Raw genomic sequence first — 25,859 nt, 5'->3', positions numbered from 1 at the left:
CAGAGTCGTTTTTATCAGAACAGTTCGATACGCGCCGTCATCCGAGCTAAACATCAATAATTTGTCACAATCCGCAGCTGGAGGAGGGAGAGGAGTGCTTAGGGACCGTCTACAAACTGCAACGGGGTTTTGCGAGATCTCGCAAAAGTATTGCGAGATCTCGCAAAGGGGTTTTGCGATATCTCGCAAAACATTTTATTTTTTTTTTTTTTTTCAAAAAATTTTTTTTTTCTTCTCCATGTCCCCTAGGGGGCTCTGTAGCATATAGTATGTTAAATAGGCGTCGTAGGTTGAAATAAATATGCCTATTGGGAATAAAGCCTGTTTGATCGGGGTGTACAATCGTCTGGATATAAAGCTTCAATCGGTAAGTCGTCTATTGCCGGCATGGACATTCTTCCCATTGGGATAACATTGTCGTGGGCAGTATATCCAGGAGGAGGGACCGACTCAACTTTTTACCGTCGCTCGGCAGGCTATTTGAGTACTTACACAGCATATGAGTGTGTAGTCATGTATCGGACAATAGATGGCGCTCTTCTCACCAGTGTGTACTTATACTGCATGGGGGGTGGCCCAAAGGCAATATGATGGCCCACTTTCCACATATTACACAGTAACACATGTATTCACTTGCTGTGTACTTGTACGTATGGGGGGGGGGTGTCCGTCAACCCAATATGGCGCCCACTTACCATATATTACACAGTAACACATGTATTCACTTGCTGTGTACTTGTACTTGGGGGGGGGGGGTGTCCGTCAACCCAATATGGCGCCCACTTACCATATATTACACAGTAACACATGTATTCACTTGCTGTGTACTTGTACTTGGGGGGGGGGGTGTCCGTCAACCCAATATGGCGCCCACTTACCATATATTACACAGTAACACATGTATTCACTTGCTGTGTACTTGTACTTGGGGGGGGGGGGGTGTCCGTCAACCCAATATGGCGCCCACTTACCATATATTACACAGTAACACATGTATTCACTTGGTGTGTACTTGTACTTGGGGGGGGGGGGGTGTCCGTCAACCCAATATGGCGCCCACTTACCATATATTACACAGTAACACATGTATTCACTTGCTGTGTACTTGTACTTGGGGGGGGGGGTGTCCGTCAACCCAATATGGCGCCCACTTACCATATATTACACAGTAACACATGTATTCACTTGCTGTGTACTTGTACTTGGGGGGGGGTGTCCGTCAACCCAATATGGCGCCCACTTACCATATATTATACAGTAACACATGTATTCACTTACTGTGTACTTGTAACCAATATGGGTCTGACAGGCTTGTGGTGGGGAGGGGCAGAAAATGAAAAAAATTGAAAAAATGTAGTTGGCGTTCTGAAACTTTGAGAGTGTGTTGCTTAACGTCTGTGGAACCCGCTTGCAAAATATGGGGACCCTGCGACCTTCGACAAGGTCAAAACGGAGGTCAGAGGTCACATTCGCAATGCCGACAGTACCCTTGACGGCACAAAGGAAGGTCCGACCGCTTTGAGCTTGCTCTCATTAGAACCGGCTCGAAAAGTACATGCAGATTGATGCCTCTGCTGCTCCTAATGTCAAAAGTTACGGCTTAAAATGTAACAAAGCTCCAAAGGTCAAAGGTCACCTGTGCATGCTATACCCTACTGTTTTTGCCACTTAGGAAGGTCCGACTGCTTTGAGCTTGATGTCATTTTAACCGTCTCGGAGAGCAGATGCAGATTCATGCCTCTGGTGCAACAAAATGTGAAAGGTTATGGCTTAAAATGTAACAAAACCTTCCGTTAAGGCCTTTTGAGATGCTGTAGTGCTGCATGAGTGTTTAAAGTACTTTGAAAAGGGCTAAAGAGATAATTTCTTCACAGGGGGCCTCTAAATAGGGCTCAGATCTGGAATCTGAAATATGGGAAACCTAACCCACACAGAACTTTTTTTTTGATAAAATGACAAACTTTCTCACACAATGCAGTTTAGCATCTGACACCCTTGTGGTGGAGGAGGGGAGGAAAATGAAAACAATTGAAAAAATGTAGTTGGCGTTCTGAAACTTTCAGAGTGTGTTGCTTAACGTCTGTGGAACCCGCTTGCAAAATATGGGGACCCTGCGACCTTCAACAAGGTCAAAACTGTGGTCAGAGGTCACATTTTCATGCTTCACGGTGCCCTTTACGGCACAAAGGAAGGTCCGACCGCTTTGAGCTTGCTCTCATTAGAACCGGCTCGAAAAGTACATGCAGATTGATGCCTCTGCTGCTCCTAATGTCAAAAGTTACGGCTTAAAATGTAACAAAGCTCCAAAGGTCAAAGGTCACCTGTGCATGCTATAACCTACTGTTTTTGCCACTTAGGAAGGTCCGACTGCTTTGAGCTTGATGTCATTTTAACCGTCTCGGAGAGCAGATGCAGATTCATGCCTCTGGTGCAACAAAATGTGAAAGGTTATGGCTTAAAATGTAACAAAACCTTCCGTTAAGGCCTTTTGAGATGCTGTAGTGCTGCATGAGTGTTTAAAGTACTTTGAAAAGGGCTAAAGAGATACTTTTTTGACAGGGGGACTCTAAATAGGGCCTAGATCAGGAATCTGAAATATGGGAAACCTAACCCACACAGAACTTTTTTTTTGATAAAATGACAAACTTTCTCACACAATGCAGTTTCGCATCTGACACCCTTGTGGTGGAGGTGGGGAGGAAAATGAAAAAAATTGAAAAAATGTAGTTGGCGTTCTGAAACTTTCAGAGTGTGTTGCTTAACGTCTGTGGAACCCGCTTGCAAAATATGGGGACCCTGCGACCTTCAACAAGGTCAAAACTGTGGTCAGAGGTCACATTTTCATGCTTCACGGTGCCCTTTACGGCACAAAGGAAGGTTCGACCGCTTTGAGCTTGCTCTCATTAGAACCGGCTCGAAAAGTACATGCAGATTGATGCCTCTGCTGCTCCTAATGTCAAAAGTTACGGCTTAAAATGTAACAAAGCTCCAAAGGTCAAAGGTCACCTGTGCATGCTATACCCTACTGTTTTTGCCACTTAGGAAGGTCCGACTGCTTTGAGCTTGATGTCATTTTAACCGTCTCGGAGAGCAGATGCAGATTCATGCCTCTGGTGCAACAAAATGTGAAAGGTTATGGCTTAAAATGTAACAAAACCTTCCGTTAAGGCCTTTTGAGAAGCTGAGTGTTTGAAGTACTTTGAAAAGGGCTAAAGAGATAATTTTTTCACAGGGGGCCTCTAAATAGGGCATAGATCAATAACCTGAAATATGGGCACCTTCACCCACCCAGAACTTTTTTTCAATAAAATGTCAAACTTTCACACATAATGCTGTTTGGAGCTAAGAATCTGACACCCTTGTGGTGGGGGAGGGGCAGAAAATGAAAAAAATTGAAAAAATGTAGTTGGCGTTCTGAAACTTTGAGAGTGTGTTGCTTAACGTCTGTGGAACCCCCTTGCAAAATATGGGGACCCTGCAACCTTCGACAAGGTCAAAACGGAGGTCAGAGGTCACATTCGCAATGCCGACAGTACCCTTGATGGCACAAAGGAAGGTCCGACCGCTTTGAGCTTGCTCTCATTAGAACCGGCTCGAAAAGTACATGCAGATTGATGCCTCTGCTGCTCCTAAGGTCAAAGGTTACGGCTTGAAATGTAACAAAGATCCAAAGGTCAAAGGTCACCTGTGCATGCTATAGCCTACTGTTTTTGCCACTTAGGAAGGTCCGACTGCTTTGAGCTTGATGTCATTTTAACCGTCTCGGAGAGCAGATGCAGATTCATGCCTCAGGTGCAACAAAATGTGAAAGGTTAAGGCTTAAAATGTAACAAAACCTTCCGTTAAGGCCTTTTGAGATGCTGTAGTGCTGCATGAGTGTTTAAAGTACTTTGAAAAGGGCTAAAGAGATACTTTTTTGACAGGGGGACTCTAAATAGGGCCTAGATCAGGAATCTGAAATATGGGAAACCTGACCCACAGAACTTTTTTTTGATAAAATGACAAACTTTCTCACACAATGCAGTTTAGCATCTGAGAGGCTTGTGGTGGGGGAGGGGCAGAAAATGAAAAAAATTGAAAAAATGTAGTTGGCGTTCTGAAACTTTCAGAGTGTGTTGCTTAACGTCTGTGGAACCCGCTTGCAAAATATGGGGACCCTGCGACCTTCAACAAGGTCAAAACTGTGGTCAGAGGTCACATTTTCATGCTTCACGGTGCCCTTTACGGCACAAAGGAAGGTCCGACCGCTTTGAGCTTGCTCTCATTAGAACCGGCTTGAAAAGTACATGCAGATTGATGCCTCTGCTGCTCCTAATGTCAAACGTTACGGCTTAAAATGTAACAAAACCTTCCGTTAAGGCCTTTTGAGATGCTGTAGTGCTGCATGAGTGTTTAAAGTACTTTGAAAAGGGCTAAAGAGATAATTTTTTGACAGGGGGACTCTAAATAGGGCCTAGATCAGGAATCTGAAATATGGGAAACCTGACCCACAGAACTTTTTTTTGATAAAATGACAAACTTTCTCACACAATGCAGTTTAGCATCTGAGAGGCTTGTGGTGGGGGAGGGGCAGAAAATGAAAAAAATTGAAAAAATGTAGTTGGCGTTCTGAAACTTTCAGAGTGTGTTGCTTAACGTCTGTGGAACCCCCTTGCAAAATATGGGGACCCTGCGACCTTCAACAAGGTCAAAACTGTGGTCAGAGGTCACATTTTCATGCTTCACGGTGCCCTTTACGGCACAAAAGAAGGTCCGACTGCTTTGAGCTTGATGTCATTTTAACCGTCTCGGAGAGCAGATGCAGATTCATGCCTCAGGTGCAACAAAATGTGAAAGGTTATGGCTTAAAATGTAACAAAACCTTCCGTTAAGGTCTTTTGAGAAGCTGAGTGTTTGAAGTACTTTGAAAAGGGCTAAAGAGATAATTTTTTCACAGGGGGCCTCTAAATAGGGCATATATCAATAATCTGAAATATGGGAACCTTCACCCACCCAGAACTTTTTTTCAATAAAATGTCAAACTTTCTCACATAATGCTGTCTGGAGCTAAGAATCTGACAGGCTTGTGGTGGCAGAGGGGAAGAAAATGAAAAAAATTCAAAAAATGTGCTTGGCACTCTGAGCCTTTGAGAGTATGTTGTTGCACTTGTGTGGAATCCGCTTGCAAAATGTGACCGTGTACAGTACTAAGAGCCATTTCATTTTATTCCCCTCCCCCACCACGAGCCTGTCAGATTCTAAGCAGTGCAGTTGCAGTGATATAAGGGTTGCTCATTGATCGCGAGTTCGAATCCATGCTGTGGCATGCATGCAACATTTTTTACATTTAGTCAAGAGAGAATTATATGTGGAAAGTTGTCTTCTCAGACATATTTGAAGTTGATTATTGTATAGTTATAGTTGTTTTTCATACGCTGTGAGTACTTCCATTCGCTACGTCTTGGTCTGTAGATGTGATTTGATGTGTCGTTTGTACATTTTGATCGCGGAAAAGATAATGTTCCGTTGATATACATACTGAGAAATATATCTCTATATATTAGACGTTTTTCTCAGTAGTCTCTTAGCGGCCCTGTGTCGCACTGAGATAAGCGTTGGACTTTGCTGCGGGAGACCCGGGTACGATACCCGCCTAAGCAGTTTTAATGAAAATGCGAAAATTATTTAAAATTAGTTAGGGAGAAAGGATCTTTACTTATAGGTTTATTTATTTTGGAATTATTAAATATAAAACAATTGTGTTGAATTAAGAGAGGGAAAATGGGTTACATTATATGTCAGGGTGAACAGTGAATGTGTGAAATCCTAGTATTATGCTAACCACTAGCAGCAAAGCTAGCATCACAGCTACTGCTCCGTTCTGCCTCACTTCATTGAGGAATATCTCCCCGCCCCATGTGCACTCTGGCCCCGGTACATGTGTTGCCTGTAAATGCTAACCGCTAGCAGCAAAGCTAACATCACAGCTACTGCTCCGTTTGGGGATACTTTGCACACGTTTTTCACACGCTAGAAGTCTGGGAGTACTTCCGTTAGCTTCGTCTTGATCTGTAGATGTCTATCGGTGCATCGTTTGTCCATTTTGATGGTGTAAAAGACTACTGTCTGCGCGAAATCGGAAACCGGAAATATTTTTGGAAAAAAAACGGCTGCCTCACTTCATTGAGGAATATCTCCCCGCTTCATGTGCACTCTGGCCCCGGTACATGTGTTGCCTGTAAATGCTAACCGCTAGCAGCAAAGCTAACATCACAGCTACTGCTCCGTTTGGGGATACTTTGCACACGTTTTTCACACGCTAGAAGTCTGGGAGTACTTCCGTTAGCTTCGTCTTGATCTGTAGATGTCTATCGGTGCATCGTTTGTCCATTTTGATGGTGTAAAAGACTACTGTCTGCGCGAAATCGGAAACCGGAAATATTTTTGGAAAAAAAAACGGCTGCCTCACTTCATTGAGGAATATCTCCCCGCTTCATGTGCACTCTGGCCCCGGTACATGTGTTGCCTGTAAATGCTAACCGCTAGCAGCAAAGCTAACATCACAGCTACTGCTCCGTTTGGGGATACTTTGCACACGTTTTTCACACGCTAGAAGTCTGGGAGTACTTCCGTTAGCTTCGTCTTGATCTGTAGATGTCTATCGGTGCATCGTTTGTCCATTTTGATGGTGTAAAAGACTACTGTCTGCGGGAAATCGGAAACCGGAAATATTTTTGGAAAAAAAAACGGCTGCCTCACTTCATTGAGGAATATCTCCCCGCTTCATGTGCACTCTGGCCCCGGTACATGTGTTGCCTGTAAATGCTAACCGCTAGCAGCAAAGCTAACATCACAGCTACTGCTCCGTTTGGGGATACTTTGCACACGTTTTTCACACGCTAGAAGTCCGGGAGTACTTCCGTTCACTTCGTCTTGATCTGTAGATGTCTATCGGTGCATCGTTTGTCCATTTTGATGGTGTAAAAGACTACTGTCTGCGCGAAATCGGAAACCGGAAATATTTTTGGAAAAAAAACGGCTGCCTCACTTCATTGAGGAATATCTCCCCGCTTCATGTGCACTCTGGCCCCGGTACATGTGTTGCCTGTAAATGCTAACCGCTAGCAGCAAAGCTAACATCACAGCTACTGCTCCGTTTGGGGATACTTTGCACACGTTTTTCACACGCTAGAAGTCCGGGAGTACTTCCGTTCACTTCGTCTTGATCTGTAGATGTCTATCGGTGCATCGTTTGTCCATTTTGATGGTGTAAAAGACTACTGTCTGCGCGAAATCGGAAACCGGAAATATTTTTGGAAAAAAAACGGCTGCCTCACTTCATTGAGGAATATCTCCCCGCTTCATGTGCACTCTGGCCCCGGTACATGTGTTGCCTGTAAATGCTAACCGCTAGCAGCAAAGCTAACATCACAGCTACTGCTCCGTTTGGGGATACTTTGCACACGTTTTTCACACGCTAGGAGTCTCGGAGTAGGTCCATTGACTTCGTCTTCATCTGTAGATGTGATTTGATGTGTTTGTTTGTCAATTTTGATCGCCAAAACAATAGAGAAATGTCTTTTTACTTTATAGTGGAGTCTATATATAATGCTTTTGTTCAATAAGCTTTAGCGCCACTTGTGGTGCAATGGAATGAGAGTCGGCCCCTGCTGCGGGAGATCCGGGTTCGACTCCCGCCCTTGGCATCAGATCCTGACCTCCCTCAATTCGTTTGTATATGTTACACAGGTCAATACGGGTGCATATTTAATAGTTATAAAATATATTATTATTTTGTAATTATTAATAATATTGAGAGTGGGCTTCCATATTGATCTGTGCACACCCCTACATGGCAGGGAGATATGCTGGGTTAGGGTTATCTTGATAATCTCATAATATGTGACCCAAATCAATATGGGTGCATATTTAATAGTTATAGAAACTATTATTTTTTTATTATTATTACAATATGACTGTTGCATGTCAGGGTGAGATGCTGGAGCTGCTGCGTCCGTGTTTTGGGGGTCTTGGAGCGGCCCAAAAGAGGTGCTTTTCGCGCTCTGTCTCCTTGCAGTGTGATATAGTCTGTTTGCTCATGACAGGGTGAGATGCTGGAGCTGCTGCGTCCGTGTTTTGGGGGTCTTGGAGCGGCCCAAAAGAGGTGCTTTTCGCGCTCTGTCTCCTTGCAGTGTGATATAACCTGTTTGCTCATGACATGGAGAGATGCTGGGGCTGCTGCGTCCGTGTTTTGGGGGTCTTGGAGCGGCCCAAAATAGGTGCTTTTCGCGCTCTGTCTCCTTGCAGTGTGATATAGTCTGTTTGCTCATGACAGGGAGAGATGCTGGGGCTGCTGCGTCCGTGTTTTGGGGGTCTTGGAGCGGCCCAAAAGAGGTGCTTTTCGCGCTCTGTCTCCTTGCAGTGTGATATAGTCTGTTTGCTCATGACAGGGTGAGATGCTGGAGCTGCTGCGTCCGTGTTTTGGGGGTCTTGGAGCGGCCCAAAAGAGGTGCTTTTAGCGCTCTGTCTCCTTGCAGTGTGATATAGTCTGTTTGCTCATGACAGGGTGAGATGCTGGAGCTGCTGCGTCCGTGTTTTGGGGGTCTTGGAGCGGCCCAAAAGAGGTGCTTTTCGCGCTCTGTCTCCTTGCAGTGTGATATAACCTGTTTGCTCATGACATGGAGAGATGCTGGGGCTGCTGCGTCCGTCTTTTGGGGTCTTATATTTATATCATCTGTGACTCCTCCTTTAAAATGGTGGCTAACCACATGCTGTTAAAGTCAAACCAAAAGTGTAATAGCATAGTCATTATTTGTTAACTACTAATCAATAACCCAAGTGGAAATATGCTCCGTTTCGGATACTTCACACTTTCGCAAACATTTACACACGATAGGTGTCTGAAAGTATATCCATTCGCTTCGTCTTGGTCTGTAGATGTGATTTGATGTGTCGTTTGTACATTTTGATGGCGGAAATATTGGGTTAGGGTTATATTGGGGTTCAGCACCACGGAGAGCGCCTCCACTGAGATGTGGGATCTACAAGTGGGCTTCCATATTAGGATGGGGCAGGGGTTCAGCACGACGGAGAGCGCCTCCCCTGAGATGTGGGATCTACAAGTGGGCACCTACATCTACACACCCCCCCCCCCCATAAGTACAAGTACACAGCAAGTGAATACTTGTGTTACTGTGTAATATGCGGAAAGTGGGACCCATATTGGTTACAAGTACACAGCAAGTGAATACATGTGTTACTGTGTAATATGCGTAAAGTGGGCACCCGTATTGGTTACAAGTACACAGCAAGTGAATACTTGTGTTACTGTGTAATATGCGGAAAGTGGGACCCATATTGGTTACAAGTACACAGCAAGTGAATACATGTGTTACTGTGTAATATTTGGTAAGTGGGCGCCATATTGGGTTGACGGACACCCCCCCCAAGTACAAGTACACAGCAAGTGAATACATGTGTTACTGTGTAATATATGGTAAGTGGGCGCCATATTGGGTTGACGGACACCCCCCCCCAAGTACAAGTACACAGCAAGTGAATACATGTGTTACTGTGTAATATATGGTAAGTGGGCGCCATATTGGGTTGACGGACACCCCCCCCCCAAGTACAAGTACACAGCAAGTGAATACATGTGTTACTGTGTAATATATGGTAAGTGGGCGCCATATTGGGTTGACGGACACCCCCCCCCAAGTACAAGTACACAGCAAGTGAATACATGTGTTACTGTGTAATATATGGTAAGTGGGCGCCATATTGGCTTGACGGACACCCCCCCCCAAGTACAAGTACACAGCAAGTGAATACATGTGTTACTGTGTAATATATGGTAAGTGGGCGCCATATTGGCTTGACGGACACCCCCCCCCCAAGTACAAGTACACAGCAAGTGAATACATGTGTTACTGTGTAATATATGGTAAGTGGGCGCCATATTGGCTTGACGGACACCCCCCCCCAAGTACAAGTACACAGCAAGTGAATACATGTGTTACTGTGTAATATATGGTAAGTGGGCGCCATATTGGGTTGACGGACACCCCCCCCCCCAAGTACAAGTACACAGCAAGTGAATACATGTGTTACTGTGTAATATATGGTAAGTGGGCGCCATATTGGCTTGACGGACACCCCCCCCCAAGTACAAGTACACAGCAAGTGAATACATGTGTTACTGTGTAATATATGGTAAGTGGGCGCCATATTGGCTTGACGGACACCCCCCCCCAAGTACAAGTACACAGCAAGCGAATACATGTGTTACTGTGTAATATATGGTAAGTGGGCGCCATATTGGCTTGACGGACACCCCCCCCCCAAGTACAAGTACACAGCAAGCGAATACATGTGTTACTGTGTAATATATGGTAAGTGGGCGCCATATTGGGTTGACGGACACCCCCCCCCAAGTACAAGTACACAGCAAGCGAATACATGTGTTACTGTGTAATATATGGTAAGTGGGCGCCATATTGGGTTGACGGACACCCCCCCCCCAAGTACAAGTACACAGCAAGCGAATACATGTGTTACTGTGTAATATATGGTAAGTGGGCGCCATATTGGGTTGACGGACACCCCCCCCCCCCAAGTACAAGTACACAGCAAGCGAATACATGTGTTACTGTGTAATATATGGTAAGTGGGCGCCATATTGGGTTGACGGACACCCCCCCCCCCCAAGTACAAGTACACAGCAAGCGAATACATGTGTTACTGTGTAATATATGGTAAGTGGGCGCCATATTGGGTTGACGGACACCCCCCCCCCCCCAAGTACAAGTACGCGGCGAGCGAATACTAGCGTCGCTGCGTAATACGCGGAAAGAGGGCTCCCGTACGGGCTCCGCGGACGCCCCCGCCACCTCCGCCTGGTGGCCGGAGACGGGACGGCGTCCGGGAGACCCCTAACGGGTTAAACCCCGCCGGTCGCCGGGGGGGGGTCGTCGCCGGGGCGGGCCGCGGCGACGGCCGGAGGCCCGGGGACCGTCCCGGGACCGCCCGGGGGTCCGGCCATTTTACGAAGGTCGCGGGGGGGCGGAGCCGGGCCGGTTTGCGAACCGGCCGTCCGCCGGCAGCGTTTTATGCTGTCGGCGGGCTCCTGCCCTCCGAGCAGTACTGCTAGCATTGGTTAGTAAAGCACCCAGATATTGTTCTAAACTGTATTAAAGGGATAGTGGAAATCCGCGAATTTTGGGTTTAACTTATGTATTTTTATTAAAAATAAGCATAATAAACAATTTTTTTTAATTTCATGCGCCTAGTTTCATTTTATTTTCAATTTTACTGCGCCCTCTCAATGAAACGAAATACTTCGGGAATCGTCGGGAATCTTCGGGTGATGACGAGAGCATAGGAAGACGGGCACAAACAATGGCGGACATTCAATAGCATTTGCATGTGAATAGCCGACCTTTATTATGGTGAATAGATGTGTTTTGTATGGCTGTAGTGCGACAGCAAATGCAGAGAATGGCGTATCGACGCATGCGTTTCCAAGAAACCCAGCCATTCGTCGTCAGTGGGTGAAATTTGTTCAGATAACACGGGCAAACTTCACGGAGCCGAAGCTGACGAGTAATTCGGCAGTCGTGTGCTCCCGTCATTTTACTGACGATTGTTTCGAGATTCCTCGGTCTCTAGCTCAAATTGAAAGTGGAATACATAAGAAGTGTGTATTTTATTATGTTTTCTTGTTGATTTAATGCATCATTAGCCTGTACCATTTTGTACAACGCCATTTATCCGGTACACAGTGTCGAATGTGTACACTACAGTCATCATATAGACATGATAGACTAACAGTACTGTGAGTACAGCCTACACTTGACAGGCAGCCTGGCTAGCCTAGGATTAGTGATGACATTACATGTGTGGAATCTGTGGAGTCTCAGCTTTAAATCGTATATCTTGTTTGTGCAGTTAAGATAGTAATAAGGGCATTTCTACCGTGTGTTGTGTGTAAAAAAGCGTTAGCATTAGTTAGCATTGTTTCGCTCAATGCTAATTCAAAGGCTTGGTATTACTTTTGTGTTTTTTCTAGCTAACAATTGTTCTTATTGTCAGTTAGTGGAGTTTCTTACCTTTTAAAAGGGTATGAAACATTAATAGTTTCATAAATGTTAAGAAGCCCTGAGACATGTGAGAGAAAAAAAACTGTGGGAGGGGTCCACTGGGGGGACCTTCGGGCTTAACTGGTTAACAATGATTAATATTTGTAAAGGCTACAGGTGATCTTAAGATGCGTGAGCTATGCTTAGGGACCTACCAGTCAAGATTATTTGTGCGTAGGGGTGCATCATCTGGCGCCTGGTCCTGGTCATCCTCGCCATTGCCCATGCCGTGAACCATCACCTCGGGCTCGGGCTCGAACAAATAAGGACGTAATGGTCCATCGTCTGGCTCAATATTGTCACCATCGTCGCTTACTGAACCGGATTCAGATTCAGTTCCTAAAACGACATTTTCGTAGGAAAGCCGAGAGGATGTTTCTGACTCGCTATCATCACTGGATACCTCGTACAATCCTTCTTCTTTGTCTGGTATATTTGCCCTTCCACGTTCATTCTGCATAGACGCCATGGTTTGTTATCGTATCGTCTTCCTAAGTTTTCGTCACTTCCGGTTTGGCTGAGTCGAACATTTCGTTTCTAAAAAACTTCGGGGAAGCTGCAATAAAGTGCTTCTAACATGCGTAAGGCAATTATTATATTTTTTTAATCAGGTGTGATTGTTTTGGTACGCAATTATGCTTGTATATAAGTTAAAACGAAACTATTTGAGGTTCCATTTCCACTATCCCTTTAAAATAAACAGATATTATCTTGAACTGTATTGAAGTGAACATGTATTATTTGGGACTGTTTAAAGTAATCCTATATATATAAACCTTCTTACTTACACTCCATGACCCAGAGACCCTGAGACACACACATACACCTCCTGTCTCCATGCATAAACTCCTTAACCCAGATATCAACACATACGCCTCCGCTTATCAGCACACACACACACATACACTTCCCCTCACTAAACACACACACATGTTCTTTTTCCAAGGTTCTTGCTGGGGAGAATAATCCCAAGCACCAATATATCTGTGTACAATGTTTGATTGTTTTAAAAGAATAGTTTGTGTGAAACCTTCCCTGGGAAATTAAAGGAGTTGGGTCCGGTATAAGATAAAAAGTGATTCTGACCTTGTAATTCCGAGGCTCTCACGCTCTGTTCAGAAGAAAAATACTTTTTCCCAGAACTCTGATTCGCTGTATTGGGCCCGACCCAAAGTGAATCCAACCAGTAAGAACACCTAGGGGAGTGAGCAACCGACCCAAACTCCTCCCCACGGACTCTCTGATTCGCTTAGGAGTAAAATGGGACGGAAGAGCCGACACACATCTCCGCCCCAAATATGTCCATATATACTGTTGTTTCTTCATGCAAAATGCCCCCTGTTTCTGACTGGCTGGTCCCGATATCTGTATCGCACGGCAGTAGAGCGGGGAGCCCGGAGTGTTCTGTTTCAGGGCACTCTGTATTTCGTATTGTGTTTTTTACTGTATTAAAATCAGATTATTGTTATAACTTTTATGCCGGTGTTTTGAACTCCTTTTATTAAATCTGACCAGGCTCATCTAAAGGACGGCGCGGAGCAGAGGTGGGCTTTAAGCCACCACTATTGTGTTTGCTCCTACATTAGCTAGAATTTTGCTAATCAACTTTGTTTCATTAGGGATCAGTGACACAGGTCTGTAAGATGAGGCTTCCAGCTCATTCCGGCCCTTTTTCAAGATCAATGAAATATTTGCATTATAGAGCGTTTGAGGCAGTCGACCATTTGACGCTGCATGTTTAAACATACGCAGCAGCAGTGGGGATAGTTCCTTATAGAAGCACTTGTAAAATTCTATAGTGAATCCGTCAGGGCCAGGTGCCTTATTATTTGGAGATTCACTAATTGCTTTTATTATCTCTTCCATAGAGATGTCTTTGTCTAGATCCGCTATTGCTTCACCGTTGAGATGAGGCAAGTTCAGCTCAGAGAGAAATTACTTAATTGCATCTGTATCCCGATTACCATTGGACTTATACAGATTTGAATAGAATTCCATGAAACGTGCATTTATTTCTTTAGGGTCAGTGAGGACAGTGCCCATGTCTGATTTTATTCTCAGAATTGCCCGGGAGGCTTGTGCCTGTCTCAACTGTCGTGCCAGCAATTTCTGAGGTTTGTCTCCTAATTCAAATTGCGTCTGTTTAATTCTGTTCATCTGTTTACTAATCTGAGCGGATAAAATTGTGTTATATTCATCTCTTTGGGAAACTATAGAGTTTAATGTGTCGGGGTCTCCGGAGGCTCTGTATGAACGTTCTAGCTGAGACACACCTTCATCCAGCTCCACTAACCTCCTTTCTCTTTGTTTTCTCCTACCACCTACATAGGATATGATGCTGCCCCTAAGCACTGCTTTAATGGATTCCCATAATACTGAATCATCCACATCACCTGTATCGTTTGTAGCTATAATATCAGGCAGCCTATCCGACATATATTTTAGAAAACTTTTCTCTTTTAAAATTGTGTTATCGAATCTCCAGCTGTGTTCGCTTTTATGGTTGTTAAATCTGATATTGAGTGACATGGGAGCATAATCACTGATCAAGATGTTGTGGTATTGTGTAGTCGCTACACTAGAGATCAGCTTAGAATCCAACAACATGAAGTCAATCCTTGAATAGGATTTATGCACAGGAGAGAAAAAAGAATAATCTCTGGTAGTAGGGTTAAGTAGCCTCCAGATATCAACTAAATTTAGGTTATGCATAGTATTTTTGAAACAAAGTGTTGGGTTGCCCTTTTCCATGCCTTCCTTAACACCTATTATCCGAATGTTTTGTCGTCGAGAGCGCGAGACGAGGTCGTCCACCCGCCCGTTGAGCGACCTGGCTTCCTCAGCCCATCTTGAGCACTGGTCTTCCAAAGCTTTGATTCGGGTCTCGTGTTCGTTCAGTCCACCTTCGGTAGAAATTACTCTCTGTTCTACCTCGCCCAGTGACTGTTTCAGACCAGCTATGGAGGCATTGAGCAACTCGAACTTCGAGTTTACATTTTGATTTAGTTGATTGATAGCTGCCATGATGTCCGTCCTCGTCGGAGCCTCGTCCTGATCGCTGCTAGCATCCAGCCTGGTGCTAGCGCTAGCCTCGTCGCTAGTTTCATCAGTCGTAGTTTGTTTCTCTGCACTTTTGTTCTTTTGCGGTTTCCCCATGTCTCTGTTACGCTTCAACAGCTTATACTGCCGACTTTTGCATGCCTCTCACGAAGAAATGTATTGTTAAATTATATATTTGTTTGAGGAGGAAGCGGAGCCTCTCAAAAACGTGATTATTCCATATCCAGCCAAACCGGAAGTCTGATGGGACATTTTAATTGAAGTGAGTTGACATAAACACAGATTTATACAGATGATTGTTGAACTGTTCCTGTTTCTGAATCAGGTCAACTTAATGTTTCAAACCCTTTTTACCTGTCCAGGATAAGACCAGGTGAAGCTCACGTCCCCCTCCGGCTCCCCCAGCACTGTGCAGGTCACGTTGACGTTGTCTCCGCCTGTCACAGATTCCGGAGAGACTTCGAGGCTGACCAATGGTGCCCCGCTAGGAACTATAACAAGAAAACCAAACAATTATGTAGAAATGCATAAACATTTGTAAAGGAAAGCTTAGCATTTGAACACTTTAACCTCCATCTAGGGCCAGTTATTTGTGGGGAGGGGCTGGTCGCTGTGACGGCCTTGTCAGACAAAAACTCCTCACTACATTTCCATTTCATAAATTAACCTTGTAATTCTCCTCCCATACATCTGACTGTGTTTCCATTTAAAGGGGACATATCATGCTATATTTGAAACATATATTGTAGGGCCATACCTATATAAATATAGTTTTTTTTCAAAATACCAAACCGATCCTGCATTTTAGCCATGCCTCATTTTGCTCTATTTGCTCTTTCCAGCCCTGTTTTTGCAGGAGCCACGCCCCCCTGCAGGAGAGGGGAGCGTGCTTTGAGATCAGCTGCTGGGCTGTCAGAAGAGGGGGAGAAAAAGAGATCTCCGTCCTCCTTGTTTTATTCTTATAGAAGTAAGAAGAGAAGTAACGGGGCAGAAACCCTCATATTCAGTTGGCAGTTACTTTGGCATTAGGGCAGGGATATCTAGATACTTTCCAAGGTTTGACATAATGAATTGTGCTACTTTTAAAGCACGCAACGATGTTTTCAAATCTGTAATCAAAAAGCTCCTCAAAAACGCTATCGAAGCAGTTCCTCCGTTGCTACGTTAGTTCAAACAGTAACAACGGACTATTTTTCTTAGCGGATGCATGTCAATTTAAATCAATACATACAACTATTTTTTAAATCAATGAAATCATTTTCTAAATCCATAAAATCATTTAAATTAATATTGGGAGTCAAATCGTTACTTTGTTGAGAATGTGGCCATGTAATAAGCGGGATAATGTGCAGCGACTTGGTCATTATGGGGAAAAGAACACCGACAGGCTGATCAGGAGCCCGACGCGAAGCGGAGGGATCTAGATCGGCATAACATTAGCGGCATGACCGCGTCGCTGCACATTATCTCTTACATATGATTATATAGTCATTATTCATTTGTTTTAAAGTAGGTCATGCCGCTAATTGGACAGCCTTCTGGGGAAAACCTGGTCTGATTAAGAGAGACGGCATTCATCCTACTTTGGAAGGTGCAAATCTCATTTCAGCAAACATTTCAGGCAGGCCCGGCTCCAGGATGAAATGACTGAGGGGGCTGTTAAAAAATCAGAGGGGGCGACCTTTTTTTTCACAACTGTCACGGCCTGGCTCTTGGCCATAACAAAAACGTGGAATGGACGCGATATAAGGAAAGATATGTATTATTACCATTAAACTAAACAGAGCTACCACAATGGGATGTGTTAATCAGTAAGATCAGTAGTGTATGTGTGGGTGTGTGAACATGGTGTGGTTGTGCAAAGTGTTGAATGCCAAACTAAGGTGAAGGGAAACAAAATCATAAGTCAGGCAGCTGCTCTCCAAAACAGATCCTCCAACAGAGAGAGCAAGCAAGTACTTGGCTCAGGCCTTTCACTCCTCATGACCGTACTGACAGCCAGGTGCCCTCAATCAGTGCTGAACGTTAAAAGGACATACACACACACAACAGGTAAAGTAGGGGTCGTCACACAACAACCAAAAATACTGGCAATGTAATTCATTGACACACCAAGCTTTTTTTTAACAAGATAAATCTGCAGAATTGTATATTACCTTATTTCAGTAAAGTTGCAGCCTCCTTGTTTGCTTATTGAACTTTCTGAATAAGCGCTCCTTCCAGTCTTTTTCCCGAAATTGTTTTGTGAGATCCGCCTCACATGCCAATTGTCTCATGCAGGCTTTTCTCGGGTGCACATCCCCAGTAGAGCGGGCCATTTCAGACTGCAAAAAGTTTCGAGCTACAGCAAACTCAGATTCCACCATGGTTTTCATGAGCTCAAGCAGCGGTGTCACCTTCTGCACATCCAAAAAGTGAGGATTTTCTGGGTCAAGGGCACAAAGGGCTGTTTCGTTCAGAAAATCTCCTGTTAATTTCCCCAATGACACTGTCCAATGTGCTGAAGAAGAGCCGCTTGCACTCTGTCTCACTTCCTATGTCCCGCTGACCTATAGTACTCTCAACCACGTACTGCTTCAGGTGTAGGGACTTGGCGAGCTCTCTTCATTGGTGGAGGAGCCGCTGGTTCTGATGCATCAGCTGGGCTGCAAGTGGAACACTATGCCCAAATGGCTTGGAACTCCGAGTCACTCCGGAGATGCTCCACGCAATCCAACGCACTTTTAACAACCTTAACTCCAGTGTAGAGGTCTGTTTTTTTATCCTGCTAGACTTTGTTAGGAGGGTCCAGAAGGGCGAGGATTTTGTGGACCATAACCGCAGTAAACTTGAAGTGGGGCTCTTGAACTGCTTTTAGGAGGCCTGCTGCCTCTACTCTTAGTTGGGTGGGAAGGCCACTGCTGTCAATCTCCACAAGGAACTGCTCGACAGAATCATAACTGTTGACTATGACTGACACGGTACCTAGGTGACCGGTCCACCTTTGGTCCAATAACCTTTTCAGGCGTTGTCCTGTGTACACTGCGGACACAGTTGGTTTTTTCAGAAACCGATAAAGCATGTCACACACATCAAAAAATACTTGCAGAGTGTTCTCTGATGACATGGCATGAATAACCACCAGATGTAATTGGTGGTTGAAGCAATGCACATATGGGACTTCTCTCTCAACTTTCTCCTGCAGTATTTTCTGTACGCCTCCTCTTTTCCCTGACATCACACTTGCACCATCATAGCACTGGCTGTGGGTTTTGTCTGTTGTTACTGTAAGCCTGCCTTACTTAGCTCAGAAATGACAAGGTCTGTCAGACTTAGGGCACCACAATGCTTCGTAGTGGCCATTACCAGCAGTCTCTCAAAAATATCATTGTTCTTATTTAGATAACGGCCCACGATTGACACATTTTCACAACCTGTTGGATCCTTGGTCCCGTCCACCTTTAAAGTGTACCAGCGGTCTCCTATTTCTTCAACTATTTCACTGGTCACTATTTCACTCTTGAGCCCTATTATTTCGTTTTGAATGTCATGTGATGTGTATGTGGCATTTTTCGGAATAGTGCTGAATGCCTTTGCTAAGGCCGGGTCTTTCCTCAGTGTATATTCCATCATAGACAAAAACAGTCCACTTTCCACGTCTTCTCTTGACTCCACAGCATCCAACGTCCCCCTGAGCGGTTGCTGGTGTGACACAAGGAACTCAATGATGTCCACGATCGTACTTAAATATTGGCGATTTCTTGCCAGTTGCCCCTCATTAACAAGCATGGAGACCTCAGATCCTGTAGCACTAGGAGCACCATATTCGATCCAGAGAGCGTTGCATTTCAAATTTTCCTTGCTGGATGCATGTCTTGAAAAACCTTTGGTGATATCAGTTGCACATTTCCAATTACAGAAGCTGGTTTGTGTGAAGGCTTTGTCTGCATTAGCACTAAGCTTGGTCACCAGTCTGTCAGGGAGGATGGTATTGAATGCAGAGCTGAAGTCCACGAAGAGCATCCGTGCGTAGCTCCCCCTACTCTCCAGGTGAGACAGGGTAGAGTGGAGAGCTGTGGCGATGGCGTCCTCCGTGGACCTGTTGGCCCTGTAGGCGAACTGGTGGGGATCCAGACCGGGAAGGAGGGATGAGACGATGTGGGGACGGACCACCTTCTCAAAAACTTTAGCGGGGGTGGAGGTGAGTGCCACTGGACGGTAGTCATTTAGGCAGCTGATGTTGTTCTTTTTCGGCACCGGGATGATTGTGGATGTTTTCAGGCAGGATGGGACGATGGCCTGGGACAGGGACTGGTTGAAGATCTTGGTGAAGATCCCCGCCAGCTGGTCAGCGCAGTCTCTCAGCACCCGTCCCAAGACTCCGTCCGGCCCCGCTGCTTTCCTCGGGTTCACTGCCTTCAGTGTGCGTCTCACCTTGTGCTCCGTGAGGGTGAGGCTGCTGAGGGCAGGTGGATGTAATGGTGTGGCTGCTTCCGATAGCCCCTTCTCATAGCGGGCGTAGAAGGAGTTCAGCTCCTCCGCCAGCTGAGAGTCACCCCCGTCGGCCGAGGGGTGGCTGGGTTTTTTGTAGTTGGTCATCTGCTACACCCGCCTGGAGTCGTTGCCCCGGAAGCAGTCCTCAATCTTCCCCTTGTAGTCCATCTTGGCCCGCTTGATCCCCCGCTTCAGGTCGGCTCTGGCAGTGCTGTTCAGCTCCCTCTCACCAGTCCTGAAGGCAATGTCCCTCTCCCTGACCAGGCGCTGCACCTCTCCAGTCATCCACGGCTTCTTGTTGGGATGAACCCGGATGCGCTTATCCACAGTGACGGAGTCTGAACAGTGCTTGATGTATCCCAGGACCGCTGATGTGTACTGTTCCAGGTCCTCATGTTTGAAAAAACCCCAGTCGGTGTTCTCAAAACAGTCTTGCAGCTGTGGAGTGGCGTCTAAAGGCCAGGTTTTAATTGTCTTTATAGTGGTGGAAACACTTTTCCTGATGGGGGAGTATGCCGGAATTAGGAGAAGGGACACATGATCTGACTGGCCTAGGTGCGCTAGCGCTTTAGCTTTGTAGCCCCCCTTAATATTAGTGTAGACCTTGTCCAGTGTTTTATCCCCCCTCGTGGCACATTTAACATGCTGGTAGAGTCTGGGAAGCACTACCTTTAAGTTGGCATGGTTAAAGTCCCCCGCAATGATGTGGACAGCCTCAAGATACATGCTTTGTTGACTGCTAATAGTATCATGTAGCCAGGGGCGGCGCCAGGGGGTAGCTTGGAGTTGCTATAGCAACTCCAACAATTGACCTAGCAACGGCTTAGCAACCCCATTGTTTTGTTATGAAAATGCGTCTATATATATTTATACACATTCCGCGAGATCTATCAGGGGTCGTTGTAAGTTAAAGCGCAAACTGTTAGTTGGCTAATGTTGTTATAATTCTCAGTATGCGAACACAGATCGAAAATGGAAAGATTTCTCACAAGTCAGCGTAAACGACCGCGATCTCCAACGGAGCAGGACAAACGTGTGTGTGTGTGCGTGTGCGTGTGCGCGTGTGTGTGTTTTAATGTAAATATTAATGATAATATTGTAGCGTGTCCAAGTTAATAGTTATGTCAGTTATCAGATGTGCACAGTTTAGTACATTCGTAAAGTTATTTAGGCAATGTTGTTGGTGGGAGTTAGGGAGAGACCGCCCCTTCCAGGTGTGTGTGTGTGTGTTTTCCGATGTGTGTGGAGGGAGTACGAGACGGTAGGAGTTGTCTTCGAGTGTGGGGAAAAGTCATAATGAGTGTTATACTATTGATTGGTTCTGTAAGGCGTGGCAATAGCGGTGAACGCTACAATATGAACAGGCTCGTGCTTGGCCCACTGGTATTGTTTGTTTATTTATTTTTGAAAATTAACTAGCAACACCGTGCTGTCATATAGCAACTGCTAAGCTACTGCAGCAAAAAAATCTAGCGCTAGCATTGGCTTCTGGTGGAATATATACTGCCGTTATCAATACAACATTGAACTCCCTCGGAAGGTATCTAGGTCGGCATTTAACTGTCATAATTTCTAGGATCGGGGAACAGTGGTTACTCACACTGATTTTGTTTGTGCCCCAAGAATCCTTAGTGTATATAATGAGGCCACCACCTCGCGTTTTCCCCGACAATTCTCGGGTCCTGTCTATGGGAGGTGCGGCCAGCTAGCTCGATAGCTAAGTCCGGGATGGATGGATGGATGGAGCCAGGTTTCTGTGGCTATTAGCACGCAGCTGTCCTTCACAGTCCTGTTTGTTGCAACCTGTAGTCTCAGTTCGTCCATCTTGTTAGCGAGAGATCTTGCATTTGTTAAAAAGATACTTGGTAACGGTGGTTTGTCCGGGCGGTTCCTTAGCCTCTCCAGCAGGCCGGCTCTGCATCCCCGCTTTTGTTTACGTTCCTTTCTCCGTCTGCGACGCTTAGTTCCGGGAATAGTGAATCATGGGTCTCCGGGATTCCTGGCGATTTCCGATAGGATGTTGTTTTCGCGGATAAACGCGTCTGTAACGGCGCTTCCACTGAGTAATCCGATTTCTAGCAAATCGTGTCTGCTGAAGATGTTATTTGCCCAGCATGATGTTAACAAAAGTGAAAAAAAGATATACAGATAAACATGAAATAACATTAAAAAGGCACTAGACTTGAGTCCTAAAGCCGCTGCGACTGGTCGCAATACTTAACTCGATAGCATGTCTGCATGTAAGGGAGGAAACTTATACAAAATGTACACCACCCCAAATTGAACAGGTTGTTGATAGTGCTACAGATGCACTGCGAATAAAATTAGACTCTGTTGCTCCTTTGAAAAAGAAGAATATAAAACAACATGGACTAGCTCCATGGCATAATGCCGAAACCCGCAAAATAAAGCAAAAGTCGAGACAACTTGAAAGGATATGGCGTTCCACTAAACTTGAAGAATCTCGTTTAATTTGGCATATTACTCTCAATGAATATAAGAAAGCACTGCGTAAAGCGAGAGCAGCTTACTACTCTTCATTAATAGATGAGAATAAGAATAATGCAAGATTTCTTAACGATAAAATTGTTACTCTTAGAAACAAAATTAATGACCTCTTGCCTTTGACCAGTATAGTGTTATCAACAGTTCCCGGAAACGTAAGTTCTAATATTACACTAGATAGTAAACTAGAATGCTTTTCAGCCATAAACCTTGAACAATTAAATTCAATGATTCTCTCTTCTAAACCATCAACGTGCATGTTAGACCCAATTCCAACTAAGCTGTTGAAGGAAGTTTTTCCATTAATTAGCACTTCTTTATTAAATATTATGAATATGTCTTTATTATCAGGCTATGTTCCACAATCATTCAAAGTAGCAGTGATAAAACCGCTTCTTAAAAAGCACAACCTCGATCCAGAGGTTTTAGCCAACTATAGACCTATTTCTAATCTTCCGTTCCTCTCAAAAATTCTTGAGAAAGCAGTCGCAAAACAGTTGTGTGATTACTTAAAAAACAATGACTTATTTGAAGATTTTCAGTCTGGCTTTAGAACACATCATAGCACAGAGACAGCTCTGGTTAATGTCACAATTCTCAGTGATGCAAATTATACCTCATTCACACCAACGGTGTTTCAGGGCCGGTTCGGAGCTGGAGCTTGAAAAGCACCGGGTTTTCCTGTTCACACCGCAGCGGAGCAGCCTCTTAGCTCCGGAATCCGGTTCTATTTCGTATATGGCTTCGCCCTCTAAGGCTATCGCTATTGGGTAATCCCCCTGCGCCCCTGCGTAGCACTGAAAACTTGTAGTCCACGCCCACCTGCAAGGGGGGCCCCACCCTCGGGCCTCCTTCCGGTATAAATAGGAAGGAGGCCCGGCAATCTGCTCCCTCTTTTCTTCAGCAAACCAGCACAGTTCTGAAGCACAGCAATTGAGAATCATCATGAGCAACAACTGCGTCCGTGATTGTCCCTCATGTGGTTCTGGGTTCATAATGAATTATGACCAGCAGAGATAAAAGGCGGAAGCAGGCGTCTGTTACAGAGACGGCCAGAAAAGTGCGACTGGACGCTCCAATCAGCCCGGACGGGCTGTTCGGACCCCAGTTCCACGCCATGGTGGAGTCCATGAAGACGGCCGCGGAACAGGCGGACGGCATTCGCCAGCATTTACAGCTGGCTCCAGCCTGCTGAGCGCCCACAGGCACCAACGCTCGCAGCAGCTGCGGCGTCCGCGGAGAGACGCCCACAGCAACCGCCTCGGCATCAGACTCGCCCTTCGGCGGCTGCAGGGGCTCCGTCCCACGTCTCCGCTCCCCCACCACCCCAGAGACAGGGTCTCCCGGCGACGAGTCAAAGGGGAGTGAGGCTCCCCCGCTCCTGGAGAGCCTCCGAGGAAGCAGAGCCGGTAATTAAGCCAGCTGCCACTAATCTGTTGATTAAGTAGACAGCAGGGCTCCCTGCAGAAGCCTGCTGGTTTCAACCTATCGGTTAATAACCTGCAGAGCTCGCAGCATTCCTCTGTCCGAGATACGCCTCGTACACACGGTCATAATAACCCATGAGCGCCGTTATAACGCCTCATGTGGACAGCACTGCGCACACCTCCACTCATCCCCTGAGCGTGTACACGCCTCATGATGACAGCCGGAGTAAAACGCAGCATGTGGAGGCTTCCTCGCAGCCCTTTCGCCTCACGGGTAGCGGCGGCGAGGGCAATGGCGTGGCTCGTCACCATGACGACCATTACAGGCACGGCGTCAGCGCTCGCTGCAGAAGCCTGCTGGGTTTAACCTATCGGTTAATTAACTGCAGAGCTCGCTAATTAAGCCGGCTGTCACTAATCTGTTCATTAAGTAGACAGCAGGGCTCGCGGCAGAAGCCTACCGGTTTTAACCTCAGTTAATAACCTGCAGAGCTCGCGGCATTCCTCTGTCCGAGATACGCCTCCTACACACGGTCATAAAAAACCCATGAGCGCCGTTATAACGCCTCGTGTGGACAGCACTGCACACACCTCCATCCATCCCCTGAGCGTGTACGTGCCTCATGATGAGAGCCGGAGTGATACGCAGCGTGTGGAGGCCCCCGCGCAGCCCTTTCGGTCCAAGCACACTTGGGTTGCCTCAAGGGCAGCGCAGGAATGCATACTTCCACGTACCCATCATCCCGAAACACAGGAAATAGCGTTTGGATATTTCCTGGCTCCTCGCATTTTTTGTGTATAGAAGGCTGGAGCCACTACACAGAGGAGGGATGAGTGTGTTTTCCTCTGGACGACCTGCTATTTGCTGGCTCGCTCCAGGGAGGAAGTCGCTTTACAGACTTTACATTCGTATCGCATCTGTCAAAGCCTGGGTTTCATAATGAATTGGAAGAAAAGCTGTCCTCTTCCCTCTCAGACAATCGTTTATCTGATAGTGGAATTAAACTCAGCCAGCAGCAGAGCGCGGCTCTCGCGGCAGTGAGTGGAGAAACTGACAGCTCTCCTTAGTAGAGGAACAAACCCCCAAAAAAGGCTTTAGTTATCGAGATAACCAGCCCCTAACAGGTTGCTAGTGCAGCAAGGTCTTCAAACTGACAAATAGAATGGGCCCTATAGGTGTAAATGGATGAACGAAAGGACACAGACCATAGATTAAGGCAAAAAACTAGATCTAATATAATTATTTGTATATAATATATATAATAATAAACCCATCTTTATCATTCTTAATGCATTTATCTTTATATTTAGTTATATTTTAGTTATGTATTTAGTTATCATATCAAGATGCTGATTAGACAGCATGATTATTGCACAGGTGTGCCTTAGAATGGCCATAATAAAAGGCCACTCTGAAACGTGCAGTTTTGCTTTATTGGGGGGGTCTGGGGGGGTCCGAAAACCAGTCAGTATCTGGTGTGAGGGGTAGGGGTAGGGTTAGGGTTAGGGTAATGTTGTGAATCGAGTGGCCTGTGTTCGTCATCCATAACATACGCCTGCCCATACCATAACCCCACCACCACCATGGGCCACTCGATTCACAACATTACCCTAACCTAACCTAATCCCATCTTGATATGCCACACCTGTGAGGTGGGATGGATTATCTCGGCAAAGGAGAAGTGCTCACTATCACAGATTTTTTCAGATTTGTGAACAATATTTGAGAGAAATGGTTATTTTGTATATATAGAAAATGTTTTAGATCTTTGAGTTCATCTCATGAAAAATGGAAGCAAAAACAAAAGTGTTGCGTTTATATTTTTGTTCAGTGTATGTATGAGAACTGGAAATGTTTCACAGGCTTAGTCCTGTTTTCTACTGTGACTGTTGCCATTATTTTTATCTTATGTGATTCCATTGACCACCCAGACTCCACTCCCCCGCCAGATGAATCCGTAACTAGGGTCAAACGGGCCACATATGAGGTAGTAGTTACCCCAATGTCTCCTAAACGAACCTTCACTTTCCAAGCAGGTAGTGATGGAATAGTACAAATTGACCTGTGCAGAATTCCCCCCTGCAGAAACCTCGACAGGACCTATTCCTACCTAGCCAAATACGTCTGCTTAGCCCCTGCGGTATGTAACAGAAGCATCAAAGATATGGTCAAAGGCGGTCCTTACACTTACAGAGGCAGTACATACTATTCCAAAGGCGACCCTTATGTGTCCGTCACATACACCTACGATTGCTCCTGCGAGTCCTGGTCCAGTGT

At 45.6% G+C, this 25,859-nt stretch overlaps 1 protein-coding gene across 4 annotated transcripts in view; it reads right to left on the bottom strand.

Moving 5' to 3' along the window:
- The window catches only part of pdgfrl (platelet-derived growth factor receptor-like), a 52,510-nt gene that overhangs the window by 9,097 nt on the left and 17,554 nt on the right, over window positions 1-25,859 (bottom strand). For 3 of the 4 annotated variants that reach the window (XM_034223200.1, XM_034223198.1, XM_034223199.1), the window contains exon 6: window positions 15,531-15,667. In XM_034223200.1, coding sequence (XP_034079091.1) covers window positions 15,531-15,667 — 137 coding nt within the window. Of the gene's footprint in view, window positions 1-15,530; window positions 15,668-17,332; window positions 21,784-25,859 lie in introns of those variants that run through there. The other variant, XR_004569687.1, reaches the window with a different exon arrangement.

Source organism: Gymnodraco acuticeps, unplaced genomic scaffold (assembly GCF_902827175.1).
Source record: "Gymnodraco acuticeps unplaced genomic scaffold, fGymAcu1.1, whole genome shotgun sequence".
NCBI lineage: Eukaryota > Metazoa > Chordata > Actinopteri > Perciformes > Bathydraconidae > Gymnodraco > Gymnodraco acuticeps.
The sequence above is the reverse complement of the archived record's forward strand: the minus strand, read 5'-3'. Positions and strand labels throughout refer to the sequence as shown.